General features: G+C 32.3%; 1 protein-coding gene across 1 annotated transcript in view; it reads right to left on the reverse strand.

The window, feature by feature from the left end:
* Window positions 1-3,459: 3,459 nt before the first annotated feature.
* The window catches only part of LOC145259263 (uncharacterized), a 235,693-nt gene continuing 213,358 nt past the window's right edge, over window positions 3,460-25,794 (reverse strand). The window contains exons 5-11 of the mRNA XM_080117101.1: window positions 22,173-22,471; window positions 20,276-20,389; window positions 18,848-18,948; window positions 17,723-17,796; window positions 14,463-14,539; window positions 12,918-12,949; window positions 3,460-7,563 (exon numbers count right to left, since the gene is read on the reverse strand). Of these exons, the coding sequence (XP_079973227.1) occupies window positions 3,684-7,563; window positions 12,918-12,949; window positions 14,463-14,539; window positions 17,723-17,796; window positions 18,848-18,948; window positions 20,276-20,389; window positions 22,173-22,471 (4,577 nt within the window). The 3' untranslated portion in view covers window positions 3,460-3,683. The remainder of the gene's footprint in view (window positions 7,564-12,917; window positions 12,950-14,462; window positions 14,540-17,722; window positions 17,797-18,847; window positions 18,949-20,275; window positions 20,390-22,172; window positions 22,472-25,794) is intronic.

Below are 25,794 nucleotides of genomic sequence, written 5' to 3' on the forward strand. Positions count from 1 at the left end.
AGTTTAAGAGGGGTTTCAATTGACAAATCGTCCAAACAAAAATAAAGTCTTTTAAAGCTTTACTATATTGATTGTGTGTAGAATTATCTCCCTTATAAATTATGACTTTGTTTTATACTGCCCCCACCCCATATGAAATATACTTCCATTTTGACCACTAAAATAATCCTGATCTAATATAGTTAAAAACATCCTTCCCCATGATAATTTTAATAATACCAGAAAGTTGAATTGAACTAAAATAGTGGAGTTGCGGATATACGAATAGAGAGATGGGTATTCATTGAATTATGATGCGAGATTTCCAGTTTTTTTTTTCTTTTCTTATCAAAAGCAACACAATCTTTTATCATGTTCATTATTAGAATCAAATGTAGACAGATATTATCAAATAATGACAAATGCAACTCTTAAAAAATACATCTGCAGTTATAAATAACTAGCTTTATATACCTGCTGTTCCCCAGGATGCAGTGAACATTTTATTTTTTATTTCTTTGCACATTTTTTAAGCTAGAGGTAGACATCTATCAGTTCTTATATTAAAAATGGGCTATCCTACTTGCTGGTTTTTACTTTTAGATGATTATTTTAAAAAGTTTCATATGAACAGTTGTCTGAGCCAGACAAAATAATTTTTAAAAAATAAATAAATTGTAGCTAAATATGTTATTATATTCCTAATAATATGGTACAGCAATAACAAATGTTAATTGACTAGTCAGAAGCAAAGTTTGATTTGTCAGCTTACATGCTATTTGGGTCAGACTATGAAAGAGGAGTTTATACATTAAAATTTAAATAAAATAAAATTAACTGTATTTTCAACAGCTTACATATTCAACTGAAGGTGAAAAGAAACAATAACTGAAAGAAATGTTTTTAAAAGATGCAAAGGAATACATTTCAACAAATCTTCACTATGTAATATATGCAGAATTAATAAAGTAAATAAAAGACTTACTTCATAATAGTATTTGAATGTCATGATAAAATTACTAGATAATGGAAGTTAGAGAAATGCAAATTACATCTAATAAGATAACTTCTTACCAATTTTTCTCAGTTTGTCTTAGTTTTCTGTTGCATTTATTCCTTCTTAATCAACAAAATGTTGAATTACTCTTGATAGAAAAGAAAGACACATAAGAATGTCTAGAAAAACAGAATTTGTCATTTTTTTTATAATGGATATATACCAGCAGAGAACTAAATATTTGCTATCATTACATTTTATTTATCGCATTTAGATCTATTATTCATATTTCAGTCTTCTAAAAGAAAAATTGTTATATCTTCTACTTTTATTTATTTAATTTCTATCATCATTTATTACATCGAGATGGAACATTCATATATAAGAAAAATCTTAACCCAATCAAGACTATTATTAAATCCAAAGCAACTAATTCCATCTTTTATAAACTGCAAAAGTATCTAGTAGAGTATAAAAACACAATTATACATACATACATATATATATATTTGGAAAAAAAATACATTATTTAGCTTCCAATAATTTCTAAACAGTATTCAATTATCAACCATATTTCAAGAGTGGGACTATATTTCATCATCTTACCACATGCTGCCAATGCGACCTCACAATGAGATTTAAACTTTAAGATCACTGAACGAATTCATTAAGTTACAAGACTAATAAAAAAATTTTTTTTTTTAAATGGTGATTACTTATGTTTTATCTTAAAAATTCAATTTTTCAAAGTAAATAACATATATACATATATATAAGATTTGCATTGTCTGTTTTTCAACAATTTCTAAATGTTATATATAAGCTGCTGATTTTTATGCTATCGTTTGGTGCAGATAATATTAGTAAGCAAGTGGATTCTTTGATCCATGTGCTTGGATATAAACAAAGAATACCACAAATTAAAAAAAAATAAGACTCATACAGGATTTGAACTTATGCTTCAGAAGAGGGATGGATTGCCTAAAATGGGCAATGTCTTGGACCACTCGATTAACTAGCTATGCAAGTCTCAATTTTTTACATTGTGATTGTCCTTGCTTACTTCCAGCTCTGCAGACTAAATCGCTTGTTTAGGTATATTATCTATATAAACAATAACACCCGCAAAAAAGCTTAATACATAACATTATATACTGCTAGAAATAAATTAGTCATATATATATATATAGCGAGAGAGAGGGAGAGGAAGTTATGAAAACTTTATGTATTTTATCCCTGTAAGAACTGGTCAAATTACAATGCAATGCATTATAATTTGACAAGTCTTTATAGGGATGAGATGGAGAAAATCCTGTTGCTTAATTGTCATAGTGGTTTTTCGTAACTTACTACTCAGCTTTACTCATGTATCGAACACTGTTGAAGTAAATACTGGAACTAGATACATAGGACATTATATCTCCTTATAAAATTTTATGTAATATATGACATTAAATTTATATATATATATATATATATATATATAGCGTTTTAGGAAAAAGGGCTAACTCATGTTTGTAAGAGCATAATATATTTATTATGAATTCATACCAGCAATTTCAAAAAGTATGCAAAATTTGACTCATTGAGCTAAGAAAATAACTAGTTTCATCCTCAGCCAGAAACAGGCCAGTTAGCTGAAGTGATTTTCTAAGCACAAAATGCCAGATTTCCCACATTTTTAAAACCACATATATCAATGACTAATCAAAGTTTCACTGTATAGTATTGCTCATAATAAATATATACAGAATGTCCCAAAATAAACCATGTATTATGAAATATAAATTAACATCAAAATAGATGGTTAATTTTTGGACACCCTGGATATATGTGAGTCAAGCAATTAAAATATATAGGTTGTCTCCCTTTAAGCTGGTTAAGTAAACCTGGCTTTCATTTCAAATTTGCTATCTTCATCTTACAAAAGAGAAAACACAAAGAAGATGATAAGCTTAATACAGATGAAAAGTTGATGAATTAATTTTGGCTCACATAATGATTTTATTCTATTAGAAATATGTTTCTCAAAAATGAAATAGGTGAAACAAAGTTTGAAAGCTTTACTATTTGTTAAGAGAAAAACTTTCAAAATCCAACGTGCCTCACTTCCCCCCACCCCATGATTAAAAAAAAAAAGGAATGGAAAAAAAGAAGTTTTGGTAATAACTAATATTTGATAAGATTAAAATTTGAGGACATGATTATTGATGTGGGCAGAATGATTGTTTTCTCCTCTTTTAGAAGTATTTTAAGAAGGAAAGAAAAATATGAAAATAACGGCAAAATTTCTCACAGAAAATTGAGCAAGAGATAAAGAAGAGATTGAAGAAAGACAGAAGAACATCATTTACAAGGAAGGGTATCTTTTTGGTTATTCATACAGTCAGGCAGACAGCAACCATGTAAAGTTTTCAATCTTTCAAACATTAATATATCCCCCCTCCCATCCCAACCCTTTTCTTTCATTCAATTTTCACTTCTTTTTGGGATTTTTTTTGTTTATTTCATAGAAATTCGATTTCATTGTAGTTTTTTTTTTTTTAAAGATTTTTTTTTTATAATTGTTTTTTTTCTTTTCTCACTTTTAAAATTTTTTAGCTTTTTTTCTATTTTTAATTGTTTTATTGTTTTAATTTCATGTTTTTTTTCTCTTTTTCCTTATAGTTTTATCCATATTTTTGTTGAAATTAAAACACAGTCAATGTCACGTTGTAATGAGACATGTAACACACAGTCTTGACGGTCCTATACAATCGTCGTGACAGAAAGCCCCACACTTCTTGCACATGACCATAGCCTTAAGGCTACAGGCACAATTGGGTGACTGAGCGATGCCACAACCCCCGTTGGGCATGGGGCCTGCAGTGGCAGCAGCGGCAGCTGCAGCTACCACCGAAGGCAACACTGTTGACTGAATCACATGTACAGGGTTGCCTACGCTGGTAGCTCCAATCACATGTACAGGTGTGCTAGTGGCAATAATTGAAACAGGTGTGCTCAAAAGACTGGAAATATGCGCCTCCACATTGTTAGCTAAATTTAAAGCAATATTCTGGACACTGCCTACTGAGTCTGGCTGCAGGAGTTGGGATAACGGGGAAGTGGGAGTGGGGCAGCCAGACACGACGTTTGATGGTGTAGTAGTTGATGGTAGGGATGATGACGATAGTGGGATAGTATGGGACAAGGGAGAAGGAAAACTACTATGTACGTCGGTCGAAACAGAAGTTGAATTATTTGGAGGATCCTTCTGTTCTGGAGCAGTAGCAGTGCCAGCTCGCGATAAAAAATTTATCTCTTCTTGTGTTAGGTTGAGTTTGTGTTCTGTATCAGCAGCATCTCCGGCCACAGCATCATCTGGCATATCATCAGATGTTGACGGAGATGATGGGCTTCCTTTCTGTTGGCTATTACTGTAGAGGGAGTTGATACTGTCATCAACACTTGCCGACCGACACATGTTATTGTCGGTGGCAGGGTTTTCAACAACCTGTTTGGAAGTTTGGCTATTGGACAGGCTACTAGTAGGGGGAGGAGGAGCACTGGATGATCGTGGGGGTGGCATGGAAGCAAAACTATCCGAGCAGGACGAAGAGAAGGAACTTTGGGTCTCCTCATCTTTTGAGTGTAAAACTCCGCTATCAATCTTGACAGTGTCACATGAGGAATAGGAAGAGAAAGAGGATGATGATGAAGATGAAGAGGATGATGAAGAAGAGGATGAAGAGGAGGAGGAAGAAGCAGTAGCAATAGCTACTTTATTTGATGTTATGGTGGTTGTTGTTGCAATTGATGTTGTTGTTGTTGTTGCTGTTATTGGCGACGAAGCCAATGTAAGCAGACTTTTAGCCTGCAACTTTGGATTTATCAGTGGAGTAGTGTCCGTTGTTTGAGAACTGGAATCCACCAGTTGGTTAGCAACAAACATCATTGACCCCACTTCAGGAGGTAATGGTGGTGGCGAGGCTGTAGTTACTTCTGAATCTTTACCTGTTCTTCCCCAACCTTTTTCCAAACTGCTAGAACTAAAATGATCAGTGTGACAGACAGCTGACGCTGTCGATGGTATTTCTGCCGAAGTGATCGTAGCTGTAGACGCTGGAGCAGAGGTGATCGTTGGTAGTGACATGTTGTCATCAATGTCAGTGTGCATCATTGCTTTGTTCATGGATGTCGTAGCCGTGGTTACAAGAGAAGCAGCCACAGCTGTACTGCCTTTACTCATAGTCACAGCAGAAAATGACATGGGTACATTAGATGTCACCGAGCCAGTGGACGAAGCCGAGAAAGGCATACCAATAGAAGATACTGCTGTCGTCGTTCCTGTTGTACATGTTGTCGTAACTTCTGTTGGTGGTGGTGGTGGTGTTCTTGTAATTGATGATGGTGTAGTTGCTTTCGAGGATGTTGGGGAAGAAAGAGGGGATGTTGTCTGTGTTGTTGCTGTTGTCGTCGTTAGTGGCGACGACTTTGATGTATCTTCAGTTAGCAAAAAGAGAACAGCTGATGGAGACGGCGATGATAATGATGGTGATGATGGTTGTGGTATAGTTGATGATGAGGATGATGATGATGAGGATGATGATGAGGATGATAATGATGATGACACTGTAGATTTTGTTTTTGTTACAACTGAAACAGAGACTGTTGTTCTAGTTGCATCGATTGCAGATACAGTTGCGTTTACCGAAGAGACAGAAGTGGCTGTTGTAATTGGAATAGCAACTACAGGATTCTTATCGGAAGAGTTCACTTCAGAAGTAGTGCTGATTAGTTTCAAAGTTATTGCACTGTCATCCTTAGGGGCGTCATCATTTGATGCTGTAGAAATGGAAGTAGAGGAAGAGGTAGAGGAGGAGGTGCAAGTAGAAGAGGAGGAGGAGGATGGTGGCGATGAAGAGGATGTTGTACAGATAACTAAAAGTCCAGAATTTGATTTGTTTGCAGATGTGTTTTGCAGCTGAGCAAACAAATTCGAAACGGATCCCGACTGAGAAAAGATCTTTGAGGCTGACCCCAATGGACTTGTTGACGATGACGATGTTGTGGCCGTGCTAATCTTCTGTTGTCCGGGGCTGAGCATTCCTGGCTGGGCAATGATCAGACTTGGTGCCCCAAATGTATGTTGTTGAAATTGGTTTGTAGCCACTTGAATAGCAACGTTGCCTGCCTTTGGCAATAGTGACACCATCGCGCCTTTGTTCAGTGTACTTCGATTTCGATCAAACACCGATTGACAGATTTCATGTGATCGCTGCACATTGACGGCATCGCTACTCTTCTGCGGACTATTAAGGAGTGGCGAGTTCTCGGATTTTGTCGTAGGGCTACAGCAGAGGTTCGTATTGGGGCTAGTGTTACTGCTGCTACTCGTCGAGAGAGAAGTGGTAGTTATTGTAGAGTTACTACAGCTAACAGTATTGGTGTTGCTGACGTTATTGTTACTGCGTGATTTACCAACCAACGCAAACACATTTGTATGAAATTTGTTGGACGGTGAAGCAGCGTCTGATTCTCTAGGTGTGGCTGTCGTAGAGGTTTTCGACTGGTTGGAATTAGTGCTGTTTCGGATATGTGACTTTGGCTTCGTCTGAGGTTTGACAACGATGGCAGCACAAGCGGTCGACTGGGTCGGTGATTTCAGTTGAGCAAGAACACGAGACTGGCCCGAATGCGAGGAGTTCTTACAGGCATCGGTGTTGCCGCCGCCGCCACCATCTAGATTACTACCACCACCACTACTACTGCTACCACCACTACTACTACTACCACTACTACTACTACTACTAATATTGTTACTAGCATTGTTGCTGGTAAGGCCAGCAGGTGGCGAAGATTTGGATACTTGCAACAAAGCCGCCTGGAGGCGAGGCGGGTGTATCAAGGGAGTATTGGAGGCAGTGACGGGAGATATCTGCTTCTCCTGGCTGCCCCCCCAGGTTGAGTTTAGGGTCCCCTGACTTGTCTTCTGCAACCGTGAGGCCTCAGCATGGCTCTTTGCTTGCGCAAGAATCCTTGAATTGCTGTACTTCTGTCCAGGGGAATATCTTTGGCGTTTTGATGGACTCACACTTTCAAAGTCAGAAGCACCTGTCGTCTCTGCACCAAAATCAGTTGCTACAAAAAGTGGGCGCTTCAGGTTACTAGCAATGTCTTGTGTACCTAGTCGTGTTATATGGCCTTCCACCCGGGTGTTGATGTCTTCATTTGACCCACTGACCACTGCAGGGCTAGATGTTGTGTTGGTGTTGGTGGTGGTGGTGGTGGTGTTGATAGAGGCAGTAGTGGAGGTGGAAACAGACACTACTGCAGTAGTGGAGGGTACAACTACTGCTGCCTCTGCTTCAGTACTGGATTTAGGGGAAGTTGATGCAGGTGACACACTGCTCAGTGCGGAGGCTGCCTTTGCGCTTCTACCACTGCTATTATTACTACCATTGCCACCGCCAGTCACAGCCAATGATCGTGGCTTGAATAAAGTAGAAACTCGTTTTGTTTTGCGACGCATTGAGGAGGTAACTTGTGGCGAACGTGGACGAGATATTGGTGATGAGCTGATAGCCTTTGGAATATCTGTGAACGTTCTGAAATAAGAAAAAATTAGATAAGTATTACATGAGAATAGATTTTATATAACGATAAACATTTTAGAATCAAGTTATAACATTTGCAGATTATTCCAAAGAAAATACAAATCTTTGCAGATTATCCCAAAAAATACAAATCTTTGCAGATTATCCCAAAAAATACAAATCTTTGCAGATTATCCCAAAAAATACAAATCTTTGCAGATTATCCCAAAAAATACAAATCTTTGCAGATTATCCCAAAAAATACAAATCTTTGCAGATTATCCCAAAAAATACAAATCCTACAATATGTTTAAATAGTTCATTTTTTAAGGTGTGAAGAGTTGTACTTTTTTTTTAACTGAAATTTTCAATATCTGTTTGTTTTTTTCTTTTTAACTAAGCAAAAGGTCACCACTTATCAAGGCCAGAGGCCACTAGAAGGTCAATGCAATGTAATGATTGTTAGAACCAAGACTGAGTATTTATGAGAATGGTTCTAGATAGGAATCTGTTGACATCGGCTTTGAAGATAAACAAGTTGTAATCTGTGGGGAAGCAATCTTATGGTTAAGTATTTCATAGACAGGAAGTCCTTGCGAAGAACCTCCGTTTGTGGAAATTTTCCTGAGACAAAGCCCATGAGGAGGGGAAAAAAAATCTCTTCGTAAGACTTCATATTCCTACATGACAAAAGGTGATTTGTGGATAGTATTACTGATGACATTCTTTTGCAATAACTAAAGAAAATCAAATACATTTTTTATAAAACAGTCATTAAATTAATATAAAAAAAAAAAAGAAAACTTGGCTTTTACATATATATATATAATCTGAGGTTATTGTTTTCCAGAGGTTAAGTAACCAATGCAGTTTAACAAGGTTAATACAACAGCGCTCAATACTGAAGTAGAGCAGGGTATACTCTTTATTTGTTTTTACATAAGTAGTAATATGTTGCTACACGATCATGAGCGTGTTTCGGTCAGCTAGTTACCAATAACTAGAGACGTCTTCAGGCAATATAGCTTATACGAAAGCAAAGTTTACAATGAAAATATCCGTCAAATGCTGTAAAAAATAATATTTGGTTTTATGTAAATAAGACTTAATATTTTCATTGCAAACTTTGCTTTCGTATAAGTTGTATCACCTGAAAAGTTCTCTAGTTACTGGTAACTAGCTGACTGAAATATGCTCATGACTGTGTAGCAACATATTACTGCTTATGTAAAAACAGTGTGTGTGTGTGTGTATACATACACACACACTACCGGTGTTAATCATGACACCCTGCACTAATGATTCCCGAAAGGATAACATACTAGTGTCTGTAGGTACTTAATAATTATTATAATAAATAATTATGCCAGCCCCTTTAAAAAACTTGTTTCTTATCCTTGAGCACTTTCAGTTCAAATAAAAGTCGGTGAATTTAGCTCTTATGCGCAGATCATCATATAATGATTAGATCACTCTAACAGATGTTAAAAAACATTAAAATAAATGTTTAGATTTCAACAGTATTTCTCGCGGTCAATGGTGGCCGAATAGATTAGGTCCTTGCTAATGAAGCCAGAGATGGCTTCTGTTGCCGGGTTTGAATCTATTGACCAGTGTTAATTGTGACACCCTGCACTGATGATTCTCGAAAGGATGAAACACTAGTGTCTGTAGGTATTTAATAATTATTATAGTAAATAATTATATATATATATATATATATATATATATATATATATATATATAAAAGAGAGAAAGAGTAGATAAAACAATTTGTTTCATTAGATTTATGTTTCAAATACTGGTCCATCCTCTAAAAAAGAACATCTTTATTTCCAATTGATTTCATATTTAATCTGATCAACAATTTCCGTTGTTTACTAATATCTTAAAAGTCAGAGGAGCTAACACTCCTATAGTTGCAAGTTTATTCCTTCACCAATTACACTAGAAACAAAAAAAAAAAAAATAAAATAAAAAAAAAAAAGGAATAAATCTAAGTCGTGAATTTTTTTAGATTTCCTTACTAACTCTTACAAAAAGAAGTTAAGAGAGTACAATGGGTGAAATATTGCGAAAATGATAATCAAGATGAAATGTCTGAAACATCTATCAAACTGTTAACCAGGTTTTGAGGGTGTCAAAGTGAGATTTTGATCTTTTATATAAAGGAATCACCAGTTATTAAGGCCTAGAGGCAACTCAAGGATAAGAGTTAATGAGTGTATAGTGGTTAAGGGGAACAGATTGTCATCATTAGTAGTGGAAATTTGGTAAATTGGATTACTTAAGGAGATAGTTCATCAAGAATTTGTTTAGGTTGGACTTTAAGACAACCATAGTGTAGTCAGTTGGAAAGCGGAACAGAGTGCCATAGGCATGCAGTTCTAAGAAAGAAGCTTTGCTCATGGAATTTTCAACTAAATGAGTGTTTTTCATGAAAGTCAGAACAGGGGGAGACAATGGACTGGAGTTCAGATGAGCACTTGCCATGAAGATAATGATAAAGCAGAGATAGGCTCACAATGTCTCTTCTGCAGGAAAGAGACTGCAGGTAAGATAAAAGGGCATCCTCACTAGGCTACAAAGTCTATTTTGAACATTGTCAAGGCAGGATAAGATGCTTCTAACAGCTTCTGCCCAGATGTGGCAACAGTACTCCATCCTTGGACGTACTTTTACACAAGTAGAGAATTGCATCAGCAGTGAGATATTTACTAGAGCCGTAGAACGATCTCACCATTTTCTCAGCAGTCCTGGCAACGGATTTGATGTACATGTTCCGTCGCAGATCAGGAGTAAGGTCAAACCTAGAAGTTTGTCAAAACATGGAACCTCCTCAAGATGAGAGCCATTCATTTCAATTGATGCCAGACGAGGATCAGAGCATTGATGATGGAAAGATAGAAGCTTAGATTTCTCACTTCTCCTTCCCACTTGAAATAGTTTCATCTGGGTAGGATGCAAAGACAAGAAAAAAAAAAGCACGTCTTCCACACTAACTTTTTTGTGACAGGATGGAAGTACATTATACATATGTATATGTTAGTTATCAATGAGCTTATATGGGCTGCTCTGTTTATATACTAAGCCTTCTGTGAAGATTCCTGAATGTTAGAACAATATATGATTGGTCCAAAATCACGTGTTATTGAGGGTCATGCGCAGTGCATCTTCTTTCTGTCTATATATCAGCTCCCATTTTATGTTAGGAAGAAACTATAGTAGTTCAACACTTTCGTCGTAGTCGGCAACATGCACAATGAAAATACCACCCCACTCACCGACAAATCAGACTAAGTGTACAATCTCAATTTGCACTGTAGAAATCCCTAGATGCCAGAAGATTTTGTACTGATAGTTTCTTTGTCTGGACTATTTAGCATTAGAATTCCCTCCATGCTCCTTGTTTTTCCCCAATCATCCAACATACAGAAATTTAAATCTAATACTGTTAAACTCCACATCCAGCCCCCCGCCCCCACAACTATCACAGCAGCTCCCACCCACTCCTACACTTCAGTAGCAACATGCCTTGTGGGCAAACAAAAGTTAAAAACAAATAAATAAATAAATAAATAAATAAAAAAGAAATAAAAATTGTAAAAATGCAAAATTAAATTTAGACTGAATATTGAAAGACTATATAAGACATTAGCTCTTCCAACTCTGAAAGCCTGCTGTTAGGAATATCAAATCTAAAAAATACTGTCAAAGATATGGAAATCCTCATTACTTTTTTAAAACTCCTCTATATCCAATTCTAACGTCAAATGGAATTTCCATGAATAAAGTTGCTTTTTAACATAAAATTATTACAACATGGCCATCTTTAAATCCAATGGTAAACTGTCACCACAAGTAATCAAATTTTGTTCATTATTTTCAATCATGTTTTCCACCATTCAACTATCAATCCTTGAGTGGCTTTTTGTTTTAATAAATATTGATTCATTGTTAAATAAAATTTATAGGAATTGTTTTTGCATTGGTATGGTTTTTATCATTGTAACTAAAAGGTCTTTTTTTGTTTTGTTTTTTTTTGTATTTATGAGATAAAATAAAATATCAATAATTTAAACTAAGTTACTTCCCTTTCATTGCCATTTTTATGCTAATTTTGGAAATGCCGCCATTGCGAAGTGTTTTCAAATCAGTAGCAATGACAAGAAAAATTAGAAGAAACCAATGCAAGCCGATTGGTGTATCAAGTGAGACATTGGCTGAGATCTGTGCTCCCAAGTGCTCTTGTTTAACATAATCTGTTCTTATTTTTTCCAAGCAAAAACACTTGTACTGTCCTTTCTAACCCTCCTTGACCTTTTAGTTAGGAGCAACAGGATCAACAGTCAAGGGACATAATTCAAACAGCTAAAACTCATTGATCAAATATTATTTTATAAAAATAAAAATACTGGATGCATTTGCATAAATTTTGGTGAACAGCCATTTTTTAACCTAACAGGTAAGTACACGATAAAGTTTTTGTGCAATATTGAAAATTTTTTAAAAAACAAAACAAAACTATTTCTCTGCAATATCCAAGAAAAATAAAAATCACAAACCATTTTAAATTGCAATTACAAGTACTTTTGTTTCAATTTTTAGGTTTAATTTAGGATTTTAAAAAATATGTAAGCTGCATTGTAATCATAAAATATAGAATATTAATGTTAAAAGATTTTTCATTTCAGTTTATTTTCCTGAAATTCTTTAACTGATTATCTAAAGAAATTAACATCACAATATGAATAGAACAATAATGCCTTAAGAGGAAGATTTTGATTTAAGATGGCATATTTACATTAACCATGATAAGAAAGAAAAATCAATTTCTTTATCAATCAAGTAATGGGAGCTTTCAAACACTTTGAAATCATTTAAAAATCTAATAACATTTCAAGTTTCTATTCAAAAGGCTTCAAATTTTAATAGCATTTGTTTAAATAAGTAAACATTCTATGTTTAACGTTTGTTATATAAAAATTCCACTTGTTAGAAATGTTTTGCATGCTGGAGTATGCTCAAATACAGTCGCACAGCATGCATTTCTGATGAAGTTTGTTTTAAATGTCACCACCATCAATGTAAATTTGAACACGGCATGCAAAATTTAAAGATGGAGACTGTCTATGCAGTACAAAAGGATTTGCACAACCAATAACATTGAAAGTGGCAGTTGAATTTTTGTTATTGAACATTGGTAAAATTTGTCATGGAATCAACAAAATTTAATTTTCTCATTCAAATTTGGAGTAATAACTCGTGTTGCTCAAAGTTTCATTTTTCTAGATTATATAGCTTATATGATGTTTATATCAAATTCTTTTTTTAAACAACTTGCGTAAGAATAGGTTAGAACTTACCTTTGTCCCCACACTTGCTCAAAGTGTTTCATCTATTTAAAAAAAAAAAAGAAAAAAAAAAGAAAGAAAAAAAAAAAGATTTTTTTTTTAAATGTTAGAAACAAAAATGAAAAAACAATTAAAATCTTTGATAATAAATTGAATTCAAACAAAATATGATTATGATAACTTTAAGATGTGTGCAGGTCAGTTCAAAATATTTTCTTTTTTAAAAGGTAGTAAAAATATGCTCATTAAGTAAACAAGAACCATTAACTAATCGTAATCTTATTTGAATCTTGTCTAGTTTCTAGGATTACTCAAGTGAAAATGTACATATAAATCAGACTACTTGTATATACTCAGAGTCTTTTTGCTTTTATTTTGTTTGCCCCTTTTTTAAATGGGGGTTTTAAAGTTAAGTTTAATTATTATGATTGTTTATTAAATTGTAACTGAACTAAATTATAATAAAACTATCAATAATTTTGTTAAGATACCATTTATATTTTAATCTATAAAATTAATGCATGTAAATATCTTCTAAAACGTTCAATCTTTTGATGCATAAGTCTTCAGAATTTTAAAAGCCAAAAATGACTTTCCATTAAACAGTTCCAATCTTTTTTTTCAACTATTAACAAAATATTGAAAAGGCTGACCGGAGTGTGAAGAAATCAAAATGTATTCTGGTGAATTAAATTTTGTAACTAATCTTTTTTAAATAGGATTAAAAAAATAGTTTAATTTTTATGCTATTGCATTTTTAATTTCAATAAATAATTGATTAATAATAAATTTAAAAACATTAATTCAAATGTGTAAGTAATGTGTCCATGATAACAGAATATAAACGTGCAGTTATCTTAAATTGTTATTAACATGAATTACCACCTTATTTAAGTACTGTACATATTCATTCATGCTACACTAAAATGAGTTTGAATGTTCATAACACTGACTTATGGTAATATTTTGTAGAGGATTAAAAAAATTGGCCACAATTCAAAGTTGCTGATGCATTAATATTACAAAGTTACATGAAATTAACTTACACACGTTTGACACTGCAGTGATTTAAAGAAACACAATCCCGAAGCCATTAGAAGTGATAAAAATGATTTTATGGGGGTTTTATGTGCAATCATTGAAAACTAAATATATAACAATTTGTGTGCATAGTATATATATAATTTATTCTTGGAGAAAGTGTGTATTCATTACTAATAAAATTAAAACAAAAACAAATTTTCCAAGTGTTTCATTTTTAATGTGTATCTTCTTAAATATTTTATATTAATGTTTGTAAAGGTATTCAATTTAAATAGATGGATGACAAGTAGTTTCTCATTTTTAGCCAGAAACATGTATGTACATGGAATTACGATTTCCACTTTAATCTAAATCCTACTTTTCAACACATCCAAAATATCTAATTTCTGAATGTGGTTCATCCATGTTCAAGATGATTCAGTGCTTATGCGATAAAAAGACAAAAAGCCAACATCAGCGAGACAAATAAAACGAATCAAGCAATCATCATTATAATAATAAAAGAAAATTCACCTTCCAAGGATCCATTTTAGTTTGTTCCTTTTCTTCTTCTTGCTTTAAACGTTGCTGATTTTCAGGAGTGAATTCTCCTGCAAGTAAAAAAAAAAAAAAAAAAAAAAAAGATCGAATGATACATTTACATCTAATACTTGAATACATTAAATATTAGAATGTTTATCATAGTTTTTAGTTGAAAAGACGACGTGATTGGTGGAGGGGGGTATTAAGCAACAAATAGAACCATTTTGAGGCAATAGAAAGGAATCAATACATTATAAAAATAAGATGATAATTACACACATAATATAATTAAAACCTTATTGTTTAGAGTCTATTAAACTTATTAAGCCATCAGTCCAAAAACAGAATGAAAAATAAAATAAATTTAGTGATCAAATAAATTCTACAAAATCATAATGAAAAAAGTTAAAGGAGGCATATTTTTCTTTTAATATCAAAAATTAGACCAGTATGTGAAAATGGATAAATATTTCCCTCACTTTCAACTTGTGATCTCTTGTTTATAGATTATTTTGATACAATTTGGATGTAGACAAAATTCAACCATTTCTTTTTATAAATATACAATTCTTTCTCGTATTATTATTAGGGCTTTCTCCCCCACTAAGGCTACTTCAAGTTAGTTTACTATATTGGGTGATGGACACATGAAAAAATATTAGTGCGTATGGTAGTGTGCTTTTATGCATATAAAAATAGTCATATCTTAAAAAAGGACCACCTGTCATTATGGTAAGCGTAATATAAGGTTTTAAGTTGTCTTTTATAAAAAAATATTCAAACTGAAAACTTTAATGAATGAAATACAAAAAAAAAAAGTATTATCAGATTATCTTTCTGTATGCTTTTACTTGGTTCAAATCTGAGGGTTTTTTTTTTTTTTTTTGATTTGATAATTTAGTATCATTTGCTATGAATCATTTAAGAAAATTCAATGTGGTAGCTGATGACATGACTCTTATATGAACAAATTTGTCTTTCCGTGTCATTTTTACACACATTTTTTTTTTAATGGAATCTGGTTTGATCTATTGATTGTTGTTTCTTTTATTAATTTTCCTTTACCATGAGATGGTATAATATTTGTAAGCATTTTTCACTTGTTTTTAAGCCTATATTTTGAGTTATACATTATGAGATTCAGCTTAGCACACAAGACAGCAAAATTTTATAATTTCCAACAAACTTTGAATGGTTATAATTGATTGGCTAATTAAGCTCCCAAAATAAATTTTGCACCATTGTTCATATTAAACTATTTTTTTTATTGTTTAGGTTTTGCAAAGATTTATGTGTCCATATTAATTTTTTTTTTTTTTTTATATAATGAAAATAAATTTTGGTTTGGCAAACCTATTAGAATTGCCAAAAAAATGTTGCTAACAATTACTGAGCAATTAAGCAAAATCAAATTGAATTCTCTCAAAGAATACAATTTTGTGACTTAATTTTATTTCTGTTGTAACTATGCAAATGTAATATGCATTTTTTTTTAACATTTGCTTATTCAAAATGAAATAGTTTTAAATGCCTGTCACCTTATCATCTAGAAAGATCAGAAATGCCAAAGGTTTTTTTTGCTTAACATGTTGCGAGTGAAAAATCATCTTTATCGGGTGACAATCTTTAGATAGCTTGCAACACAAAATATTGGGACGAGCAAGAATAATATATACCCGACAAGTCCATTTACAATGTAAACAAAAGTTATTCAGTTTAAAATTTCAATCTGCAGGGATAATATGTACTTGGTAGTAAGTTTGAGTCAAAGTTGTAGTATACTAAGAGTCAGATTTTTTTTTTAATCTCCATAGAATCAAGTCTGACTATTGGAATGCTAGAAATTGAATATTTTGAAATTCTAGGAGTCAGAATTTTTAGAATCCAAGAAGTTGGACCTTATAACTAGAGCTATGACAAGAGAATATTCTTTTCATTATTTTGACTCGAGTATATATCAGTTAATATCTTGATGCTCAATTGATTAACTGTATCAGATATATACTCAAGAGTCGAATCAATGATAAAAATATTCTCTTATCATAGCCCTACTTATAACTTCTGACTCTGTAACACAATTCAAAAGTCCAGTAAGTAAAAGTCATTTAATTTGAGACTTTTAATTTCATTCCCAAGTTTGAAAATACTGAATGTCAAAGGTTCCATCAGCCAAAACATTAATATAAAAATCATAATGAGTGAACTGTTTATAAATATTTGTATCATCATTATTTGTCAGGTTTCCTTTTAATGAATGCTAAAATAACGCAGAGCTATATTAAAAACAATTCTCTTTTAAGGGAGATAACTCATGCTGAATTGCAGTTCCATGTAATGCACAACTTTTTAAAAACAATTTTCCACACCTTACAAACAAATATGGTTTTGAAACAAAACAAGAATGTGTATTTCAAAAATATATCTTGTATTGTGAAGAAACTCTGGTTTCAAATGTAAAAAATTTATTAAAAAAAAGTTCATTATAATACCTATTTATAATGCCTCCCCACGGGACAGAGTTAGACACCAGGGTCATTTTTTAACGTGGAGAAAAGGTACAAAAATAAAAATTGTCTCAGTCGTGAAGTATTTTTCCTCCACTGAAAGAGAACGAGAAATGGAAGTGTCGCATCTGAAGAACAGATACTACACTTTAATCTTGGCCAAAAGGCCAAGTAGAAAAGTTCATTATAATAGTCTTTATGTAATTCTGTTAGAGTTAATGTCTTCCTGTTTTTTTTATAGACTAACTGTACCTACCAAGTATTCTTCATTTACTAACTGTTACTCGCTTGTACAGTATCATTGTTTTGAGCAAAGCCATCATCAGATGATGATTCTGGGTTTTAGTCACTGCAATTAGTTTATATTTTTTTTTTTAACTACATCTTTTTTTGTTTTATCTTTTACAAAATATTTTTTATATATTTTTTTTATTTCAAAGTGAAACAATTTTGTATTACACATTTATGTGCTTTATTTTTTTAAGATGACAACCATTTGAAAACTATTCCGATCTGGACAAAGTATTTTCTGGGAAGAAGTAAATTGATTTACATTTTATTATATGCTGCAATGATCCACATGAACAACTGATGTACTAAAATCAAACATTGATTTTGCAGGACAAAAGCAATGAAACAATGAACTGACATTACTTTATATATTAGATATAAATGCAAACAGCATCAACAAAAATTGTCATGATACATAAATATACAACAAATGTTAAGTGATAAAATGATATTTACCCTCTGCCAGTCGTTCTTTCCATTCTTGACAGGCTTTGGAAAAGAATTCATTATTAAGTGCAGTTGCACTTATCCTAAATAAACAAAGAAAGTAATTACAGATTTCAAAACAAAAAGATAATACAAAACCACACGGTCATAAAATATATTATTTCTGATACAATTCAATGAATATATACAAAATACTTAAGTTGTCTCCAGGTTTCTCATTTTCCCTTAACATCACATAAAACGTAAATACCAATTATAAATCAACTTATATCTTTGGGATACACAAAACATCAAGATTAGTAGGGACAGTCCAATTTACAATGTAAACAAGTCATTGATTTTGTGCCAATTTTAAAAATAAAATGTGCATATTTACAAAATTGATTAAGACTATTAATTAACCAATGAAAATAAATGGTTAATATCTGGGAATGACTCTTACACAAAGAAACATCTGGTCAGATATAGTGTGTGATTAATAAAATCAAATTGGAATTTATAATTGAAGAACACTGAAAATTATCGAAATCCACTGGCTAGGTAGAACCAAATTTTGTAGAATGTAAACTATCGATGACAAACTTTCAGAATCTGACTGGCTTAATTTTATTAGATAAGCAAATACATATTCTGATTTGTAAATTAATTTTCATTTCTCAGAGTTGGGAGAGACACTGGATCTTTTAGAATAGTTATAACTTTTGACTCATATTAAAAAGAAAAGATAGTTTTTCAGGTTCTATAGACACAAATTAGAAAAAAAGTTTTTTTTTTTAACATATTTCATATTTAAGAAAGTTTCTTTTAGCAATTTTTTCATAATAACTTTGCCTTTTATTTTTATATTACACATTATAGATATTATTGTTTAAGATAAAAAAAATAAGGCAGACAGATTACAAAAATAAAAATACTATTATAAGATAGTAATGATTGGTTCTTTATGAATTTGTATTGAAGAACATTTCCTTTACAATTGACATATTAGAAAAATAAAAAGGGGAGAGAACTAAGTTACACTAGTAATGCACTTGACTTAGTTTTGTTTTGTTATGTAAAATATAAACTATTTATAAAATTATATTTATAAAATATAAGTGTAGGAAATATGTCATGATATGTTAAATAAATTACCTTGATCCTTCAACCAGTCGGTCACATTCTGGTAAGAGCTGTATCAACCGATATTGGTAATCAGCTGGTAATAACTGGAATGTGTGCTTGTTTATCAAATCCTATAGAGAAGAACAGATTGACTTAATAATTGTCTGTATTACCCCCGTAATAATAATAAAGGGTTGGGTTTGAGACTCCTAACAAATGGTTCCCCAGTTTGATACAAAACACCTGATGAAGGCCGGAGGGTAAAACGGCCGAAATGTTGTGACGATAACAACCAAGATGAGAAAGTCAATCTTGATCGAGATTGTCGGACTGACTTAACTAATTATTTAATTATATATATGAGGGTCATTCCAAAAGAAAAGTCTATTTCTTTTAGTATTTTAATTGAAAACGTTAAAGAGCTACAAAGATGGCAGTCGTATCATTAAAACAACATTTTGTACTCCAGAATTTATTTTTCTACATAATCAGCACCATTCTCAATGCTTTTTGGCCAGGAATTTATCTCTTCTTCTGATGCACGTCCATGGCAGGGGTTGCTTTAGAGTCTCACACCGTCAATAACTACAACAGAGAGATGAAACTTTTAAGTCATGAATGCATAAGTTAAGTCATCACAATTCAATTTGCAATCACCTCTAATCCATTTGGAGAGAAGAAAAAATAGGAGGTGTTACTTTTGGAACAACCCTTATATAATATAAAATCATATTTTTGAAATAGCTAGACAAATTGATTCTGATGAGCAACCTGAAAAGAAGCTCAATATTCTATGCACGAAATAGAGCTTTAATAATATTATTAATAAACTTAAAATAACATTTAAAGCAAATTTAAAAATTGAAAAGTCATGTACATTTCAAGAGAATTTATTAAATGGATTAACAAAAGCTCAAAAACACTATTCCTTAAATATTCAACCAATTAAATAAAGAGAGTTCAAAATTTTCATCTTTTGTCAGAAGAAAATTTCAAGATAAGACGAGTAATAGAATACATATCAAAAAGACACCAACATAAGAAAAATCCAGTACTATATAATTAAAAGATTTATTCAGTAAAGAGTCATCTATGTTGAAACAATAAACTTGCAGCAAAATGAGGTATGGTTTGTAAGCATATCTTGTGTAGTTTCTGAATTTTAGATGGATACACAAGACTTTCTTCTATATAAAAAAACTATGCAGTATCCAAAAGAAGTTTTAAGCACACAGCAAAATTCTTACATATTAATAGGTTTATAGGTAATGGCTTGTGCTGTTACAAATTATCTTTTTTGAACATTGTTCATTTTAAGAATTTATATAAATTTGAAATTTCACAAATGACAAAAAAAATTATTAAAAAAAAAAAAAATTATTAAAAAAACAGTTAAACACAAGAGAATAGTGAATACTTTTTTTTTTTTTTTTTCAAATAACAACAATGACAACATACCCTTAAGTTTGTATTCACAATGATAGAGTCTGGAGTTTCCAAATCCACACATCCCTCTTTTGTTTGCTCTATCTGGGCAGCAGGGCTTAATTTTTTGTTGGTTCGTTTCCGTGGCTACAAAAGTATTGCAAGCAAAAACATCATTATGCTGACATGAAACTTCATACTTGTATTTTTTTTTTATTCATTTATTACATCGATTTTGATAAACAGTTATTCTTCTGAATATCTTAACACTCCTTGGTACTGCTATAACTTTTGAAACAAAACTATCTTCCAGCCACTTACATAAGTGGTCAGAAAAGGCAGAATTACAAAGTAACCAGCGTTCAAATCAAAATGAGGTAACTTTACAACATGGAAAAAATAATGAATGAAAACTCATTGTATGTTGATTTTTTTTTTTTTACATAAAAAAAAAAAAAAAAAAAAAAAAAAAAAAATCAATAAAATATTTTTTTATCACGGGAAAGTTAAAAATAAAATTTTATTTTTGTTTTGATAAATTTAAAAAAAATTTTTTTTTTTACAAAAACAACAATTTCTTACAGATGGTAACAATTTTTACAGAAAATGGCATTGCATTAAAAAAAAACAACAAAAAAAAACACAATGAGGCTAAGGTTAGGGGGTTAAGATTTTTAAAAAAAAGTCATTTGTTTTTTGTTCAGTTCATAGATTTTCATTTGGGATTAACATATAATTATGTAAACAAATGGAAAACGCCAAACAAAAAAATTTGTTTTGTTTAGCTCAAAAGTTATAGCTTTAACTATTCTTGTACTGACGTCGTTAACACCTTCTGTTTCACCAATGATGAATCCACTGATACTACTGAAAACATTATTAAAAATAATAGTACTAATAACAGTTGATTCAAATTTAAACATAATATGGTACTTAGTAACAAAAAAAAAAAATAAATAAATGTTGTTCACAAGTGTGCATTTAAAAATATACATATTTGTGTGATTGTACATGTACTTGTATATACATAACTTGTATGGGTTATAGTTGGGCATTTGTGCTTATATATAATCCTATTTTTTCTGGATGTATGCACTTATAGGCATGTTATACATGTGCATGCAATTTTAAGAACACATCTTTGTGTTTTATGTGCCATTCGATTGTGTGTGTGAATGTGCATGCATGTAAATAAAGACATAGGAAAGTTTTAAAAATTGAATTGCATCAAAGCTAGATTACAGAAATATGATGAACAGATGGCATTTCATAAGTCGTAAATCAATCTACCCTTTTTCTCCTTTCATATATTCCCTATTTTTTATTTTAAAATATAAAAGATGAGCTTTGTTAATACAAATTCCATCCCAAATCTCTATACATTTTGTTCTGGTGTAATATTTGAATTCATTTTTCTGATATGAATATGAAAGATTAGGTTGAAATAAAATGATCATCTGTATATTTTGAATTATATCCATTATACTTAAAGTTTTTTTACTATGTAAGAATACTTATATACACAACTAACAGGCCACCTGATGTTTCCAGGGAGAGTAGTAATTTATTTTTATCAATAACAATTGATTTCCTACCGTTACCAAAGGCGGGGTAAATATTGTAAACAACAAATAAGACAAACCTAAAAATAAATAAAAAATATGCAAGTTTCATTAAAAAAATAAATTAATCTGATCTCGTGAATTTGTAAATAAAACGTCCGTGTGATCAATTTCTAGTCACAAAATTATTAAAGGAATATTGTTTTTCGTCTCTTAAAAGTGCAAGAAATTCTTTCCTTTATTTTTTTTTTTATTATTAGTTATTAAGATTAAGCCTTCTCTTTGCCCATATTAATTAAATTTGCATACATAATTATTCTTTCCTTTTTTTTCTTATTATCAAGACCAAAATATGTACTATTCCTCACCTTTTTACTGACACCAGGAACACTTGCTAGAATCTCCCGCATGGTCTGTTGTGGCCGCAACACACCCTGCAAGGAGTGGCCACCGCCAACAAGGGAAGCACGCGTAGCATGCCGGTGGCTACTCCCAGCAGCGGGAGTTGCAGCCGATGCAGCAGAAGTCCTGCCATCTGCTAATGCATTCAGGTGGTTTGCTGATGTAGATGATGATGATGATGCTAATAATGCTAATGATGTCCCACTACGATGTCCAGCACCACTAGTGCAGTTGACCTGATCTTGATACTTATCAAGTTTCTCATCTGTAAAATAAAAACAAAGAAAGATAGAAATATCCTAAAGTTACACAAAAATTCTTGTTTATTTGAAAAATTCATTTTATAATAAACTAGCTAGGGGAGGGGGGGGGGGTACCCGGTGTGGCCCGAGTGTTTGTAGGTGTGCATGTGTGTGTGGTGGGTGTCATCAAAACAACCGTTTTAAAAAAAACGTTGGCCAGGTGTTTGGAGGTGTAAAAGAAAAAAAAAAGTTTTAGTAGGAAAGTAGGCTTGAACCCCGAACCTTTGACGTGGAGATGGAAACGAAATGGAAAAAAACCCTGGGACCTAGCCAGCTCGGCCACGAGAGAAGAGGAGTGAAAAACCTCTTAATTTAACGTTTATAAAATGAAATTAACAAGTGCGATAACCTTAAGTCGCGTGATGTTTGACCTTGAAACATGACGTGGCTGCAAGCCAGTTTTCACTTGTTTTATACTGAAAAGCGAAAGATACACGGGACGCTCTAAAAATCTGGAAAAAATAGCGGGTGAAAGTCGCGCAAATTAAATAGACAGGTGAACCCCGTTCGTAAGTCAGATATTACATTTATACGTGATATTAAAGTTTTAAGAAGGAATAAGCCAACCGAAATGTCCAGCGAAAAAAGCCTTTTACAGACATACACAAAAAGTGAACATACATACACACATTTTCGCTTTTATATGTATAGACTACTAGGTTTACCCGCCACTACCTGGGAGCATCGATAACAAAATAAAATAATATAAAAACAAATTGCTACTTTTAAAAAACACACCTCTATTCTCAACTATCCCTTCTCCCTCTCTATAATTAATAAAAACAAAGTCAATTTTCTTAGTTTCTGAAAAGACACAGGGAGAAAAAAAAAAAAGAACACTGGTACCACATATTAATCCAAAATGTCCACGCTACCTGCCAATATCTAATGCATGTTTTCAGATTATTATCAATCAATCTTATTCAATTCACTCAATTACTACAATAATTCAAAGTAGAATCATTCTCTTAAACAAGTCATACAGAGAGGTAGTAGCAAGATACTTCCTCCCTTTCTATTATGTATTCCTCCTACCCCAGTTTATAAAATTGCTAAATATTTCATGCGGTTCAATTATTACATTCGTGCTTATCATTTCATTTTACTAACAATCAATTAATACTCATTACTCTGTAAATACTGAACGCTCCCTACCATTTCCATTTTTTGTCTTCAGTCACTTTGGCTACTCAGATTCGTTTCCCATTCTGAACACTTTCAGCTAAATTTCAATATGACCTTCATACTTACTCGCTTCAACAAAAAAGAAAACAGAAACCTCCACTTCAACCTGCTTATCGCATTCAGTACACACAGATCTTAGTTTTTGAAGAGACATTACAAAACTTTCCCCGATTAAATCCTTTTCCACACTGATCAGATTTAGTCCTCCTTTACACTGGTAAGTAAATAAAAAGGTTGTTTTTAACTGGCTGGCAGCCAATTTCTTTATCAGTAACGTATCCCAGCCTGCTTTTTCTTCTTTTTTACTGGCCTTTTGGTCTTCTTCAGTGTTTTTTGTCTTCGACTTGGTTTTTTGTCGCTTTTATCTTCTTCATATCGACCGTCACTAAAGTGATTTAATTATGCTTGCATATAATGTACACACCTCTGGCCCACAACAAAATAAAGCCAGGTTTGCCGATTTTTAGCATGCATTTGAATTTTTGGGGTCTATTCTTCTGCCTCTTTGGCTTCTTTTAAGTAAAACTTCTTTAAATTGGATACTTAAGGGGATGGTTCATCAAGAACTTGTTTATGTTGGACTTGAAGACAACCAAATTGTAGTCAGTTGGAAAGCAGGCAAATGGAAGAGAGTTCCACAGGCATGCAGTTCTAAGAAAGAAGCTTTGTTCATGTAATCTAGGTTTAGGTTTAGGTACAAATAAAGAGTGAGGGAAATAATTTTTTTTCACATGTTGGTTGCATAGGAAAAAAGAAAGCTATGTTATATAACAGAAACGATAAAATTATAAAGTTATTTCATTACATAGCAGAAATAATATGAACAGTGAAGAAAAGGTTTACTAAGAAAATCTATCAGATTGTAAAGAGGGAAACAAGAACAGTATAAAAAGCCAAGAAGGAAGCCGTGACAGCTAGATTTTCACATATATTATGAAGGGATGACCAAAAGCATGAAGTATTCAAAATAGCTACACAGCTAACAAATATAAATATTGTTTAAAAGAAGGGAATTCAAATGACAAAAAAGTACTGGCAATAAATGAAAATAAGAAGAATGCTTAGAAATGTCATTATGAAAGATTACTAAATACTGAGCTTCTATGGAGTTGCGAAAAAATAGAAGTTGCAGAAGCAGTATTGGGCCAGCTATAAGAATTGAGAAATTTGAGAATTGGTATCGGAAACAGAAAGATTAAGGGTAAGGTTGGATGTCCCTCAAGCATTGTTGCTGATATATTGAAGACTGTGGTTGAAACAGGCATTGAGATGATCACAGACATGACCAATCAGATCATAACAGAAGAGGTCATTCCAAAAGACTGAAAACTTAGTAATACAGTAGAACCCGGGATACAGCATTAATCTATTCCGAGGTTTGGATCAGAAGGTAAAATCGCCGTATGGTGGGGTCTAAGCTAAATTTTATACAGTACATATTAAAAATTAGTAACAAAATACAGTACAGTATGTAATGCACATATATATAATCAAATAACATTATAAATAACTCCCTAAAGTGGGGCAAATACAGTAACCAGGGGCTAGAAAAACATTGTAACCTGAAAAAAAGTATCTTGGGGCCACCATATCCTGGAGTTCTACTGTATTGTCAACTGTTACAAAGATAAAGAGGTAGCTCTAGGTAGAGGTAATTACAGAGGTTCTGAAAGAGATTTTGAGAATTACTAAGCAGCAAATAAGTCAGATAAGCCCGAAATTCAATTTCGTTTTATGCCTGGATAAAGTACCAATGACGCTACACTTGTCCTAGGACAAACACAAGAGGAGTCGATTCGTAAGAACTATATTTTCCTTTTGTGGATCTGTAGAAAGCATCTGACAGTGCCAAGAGATATTTTCTAGTGAGCACCGAGTAAAGTAGGGATGAATGAGTAATTAGTGAAGGTTGTTCAAGCAATGTCCAGAAATGCTCAAAATCGTGTTAGAACAAACAGCGCATTTAGTAAAAGTTTAATGTTAAAGTAGGAGTACATCAGTGTTCTGTACAGAGTCTTCTCCTTTTCATTTGTGTTTTAGAAACATTGTCCAAAAAGTTCTTGACCAGTTTTTTGGAAAAGATGTTCTGTACTTACCTTCG

This window comes from Euprymna scolopes, chromosome 3 (assembly GCF_053919585.1).
Source record: "Euprymna scolopes isolate OS-2025 chromosome 3, ASM5391958v1, whole genome shotgun sequence".
NCBI lineage: Eukaryota > Metazoa > Mollusca > Cephalopoda > Sepiida > Sepiolidae > Euprymna > Euprymna scolopes.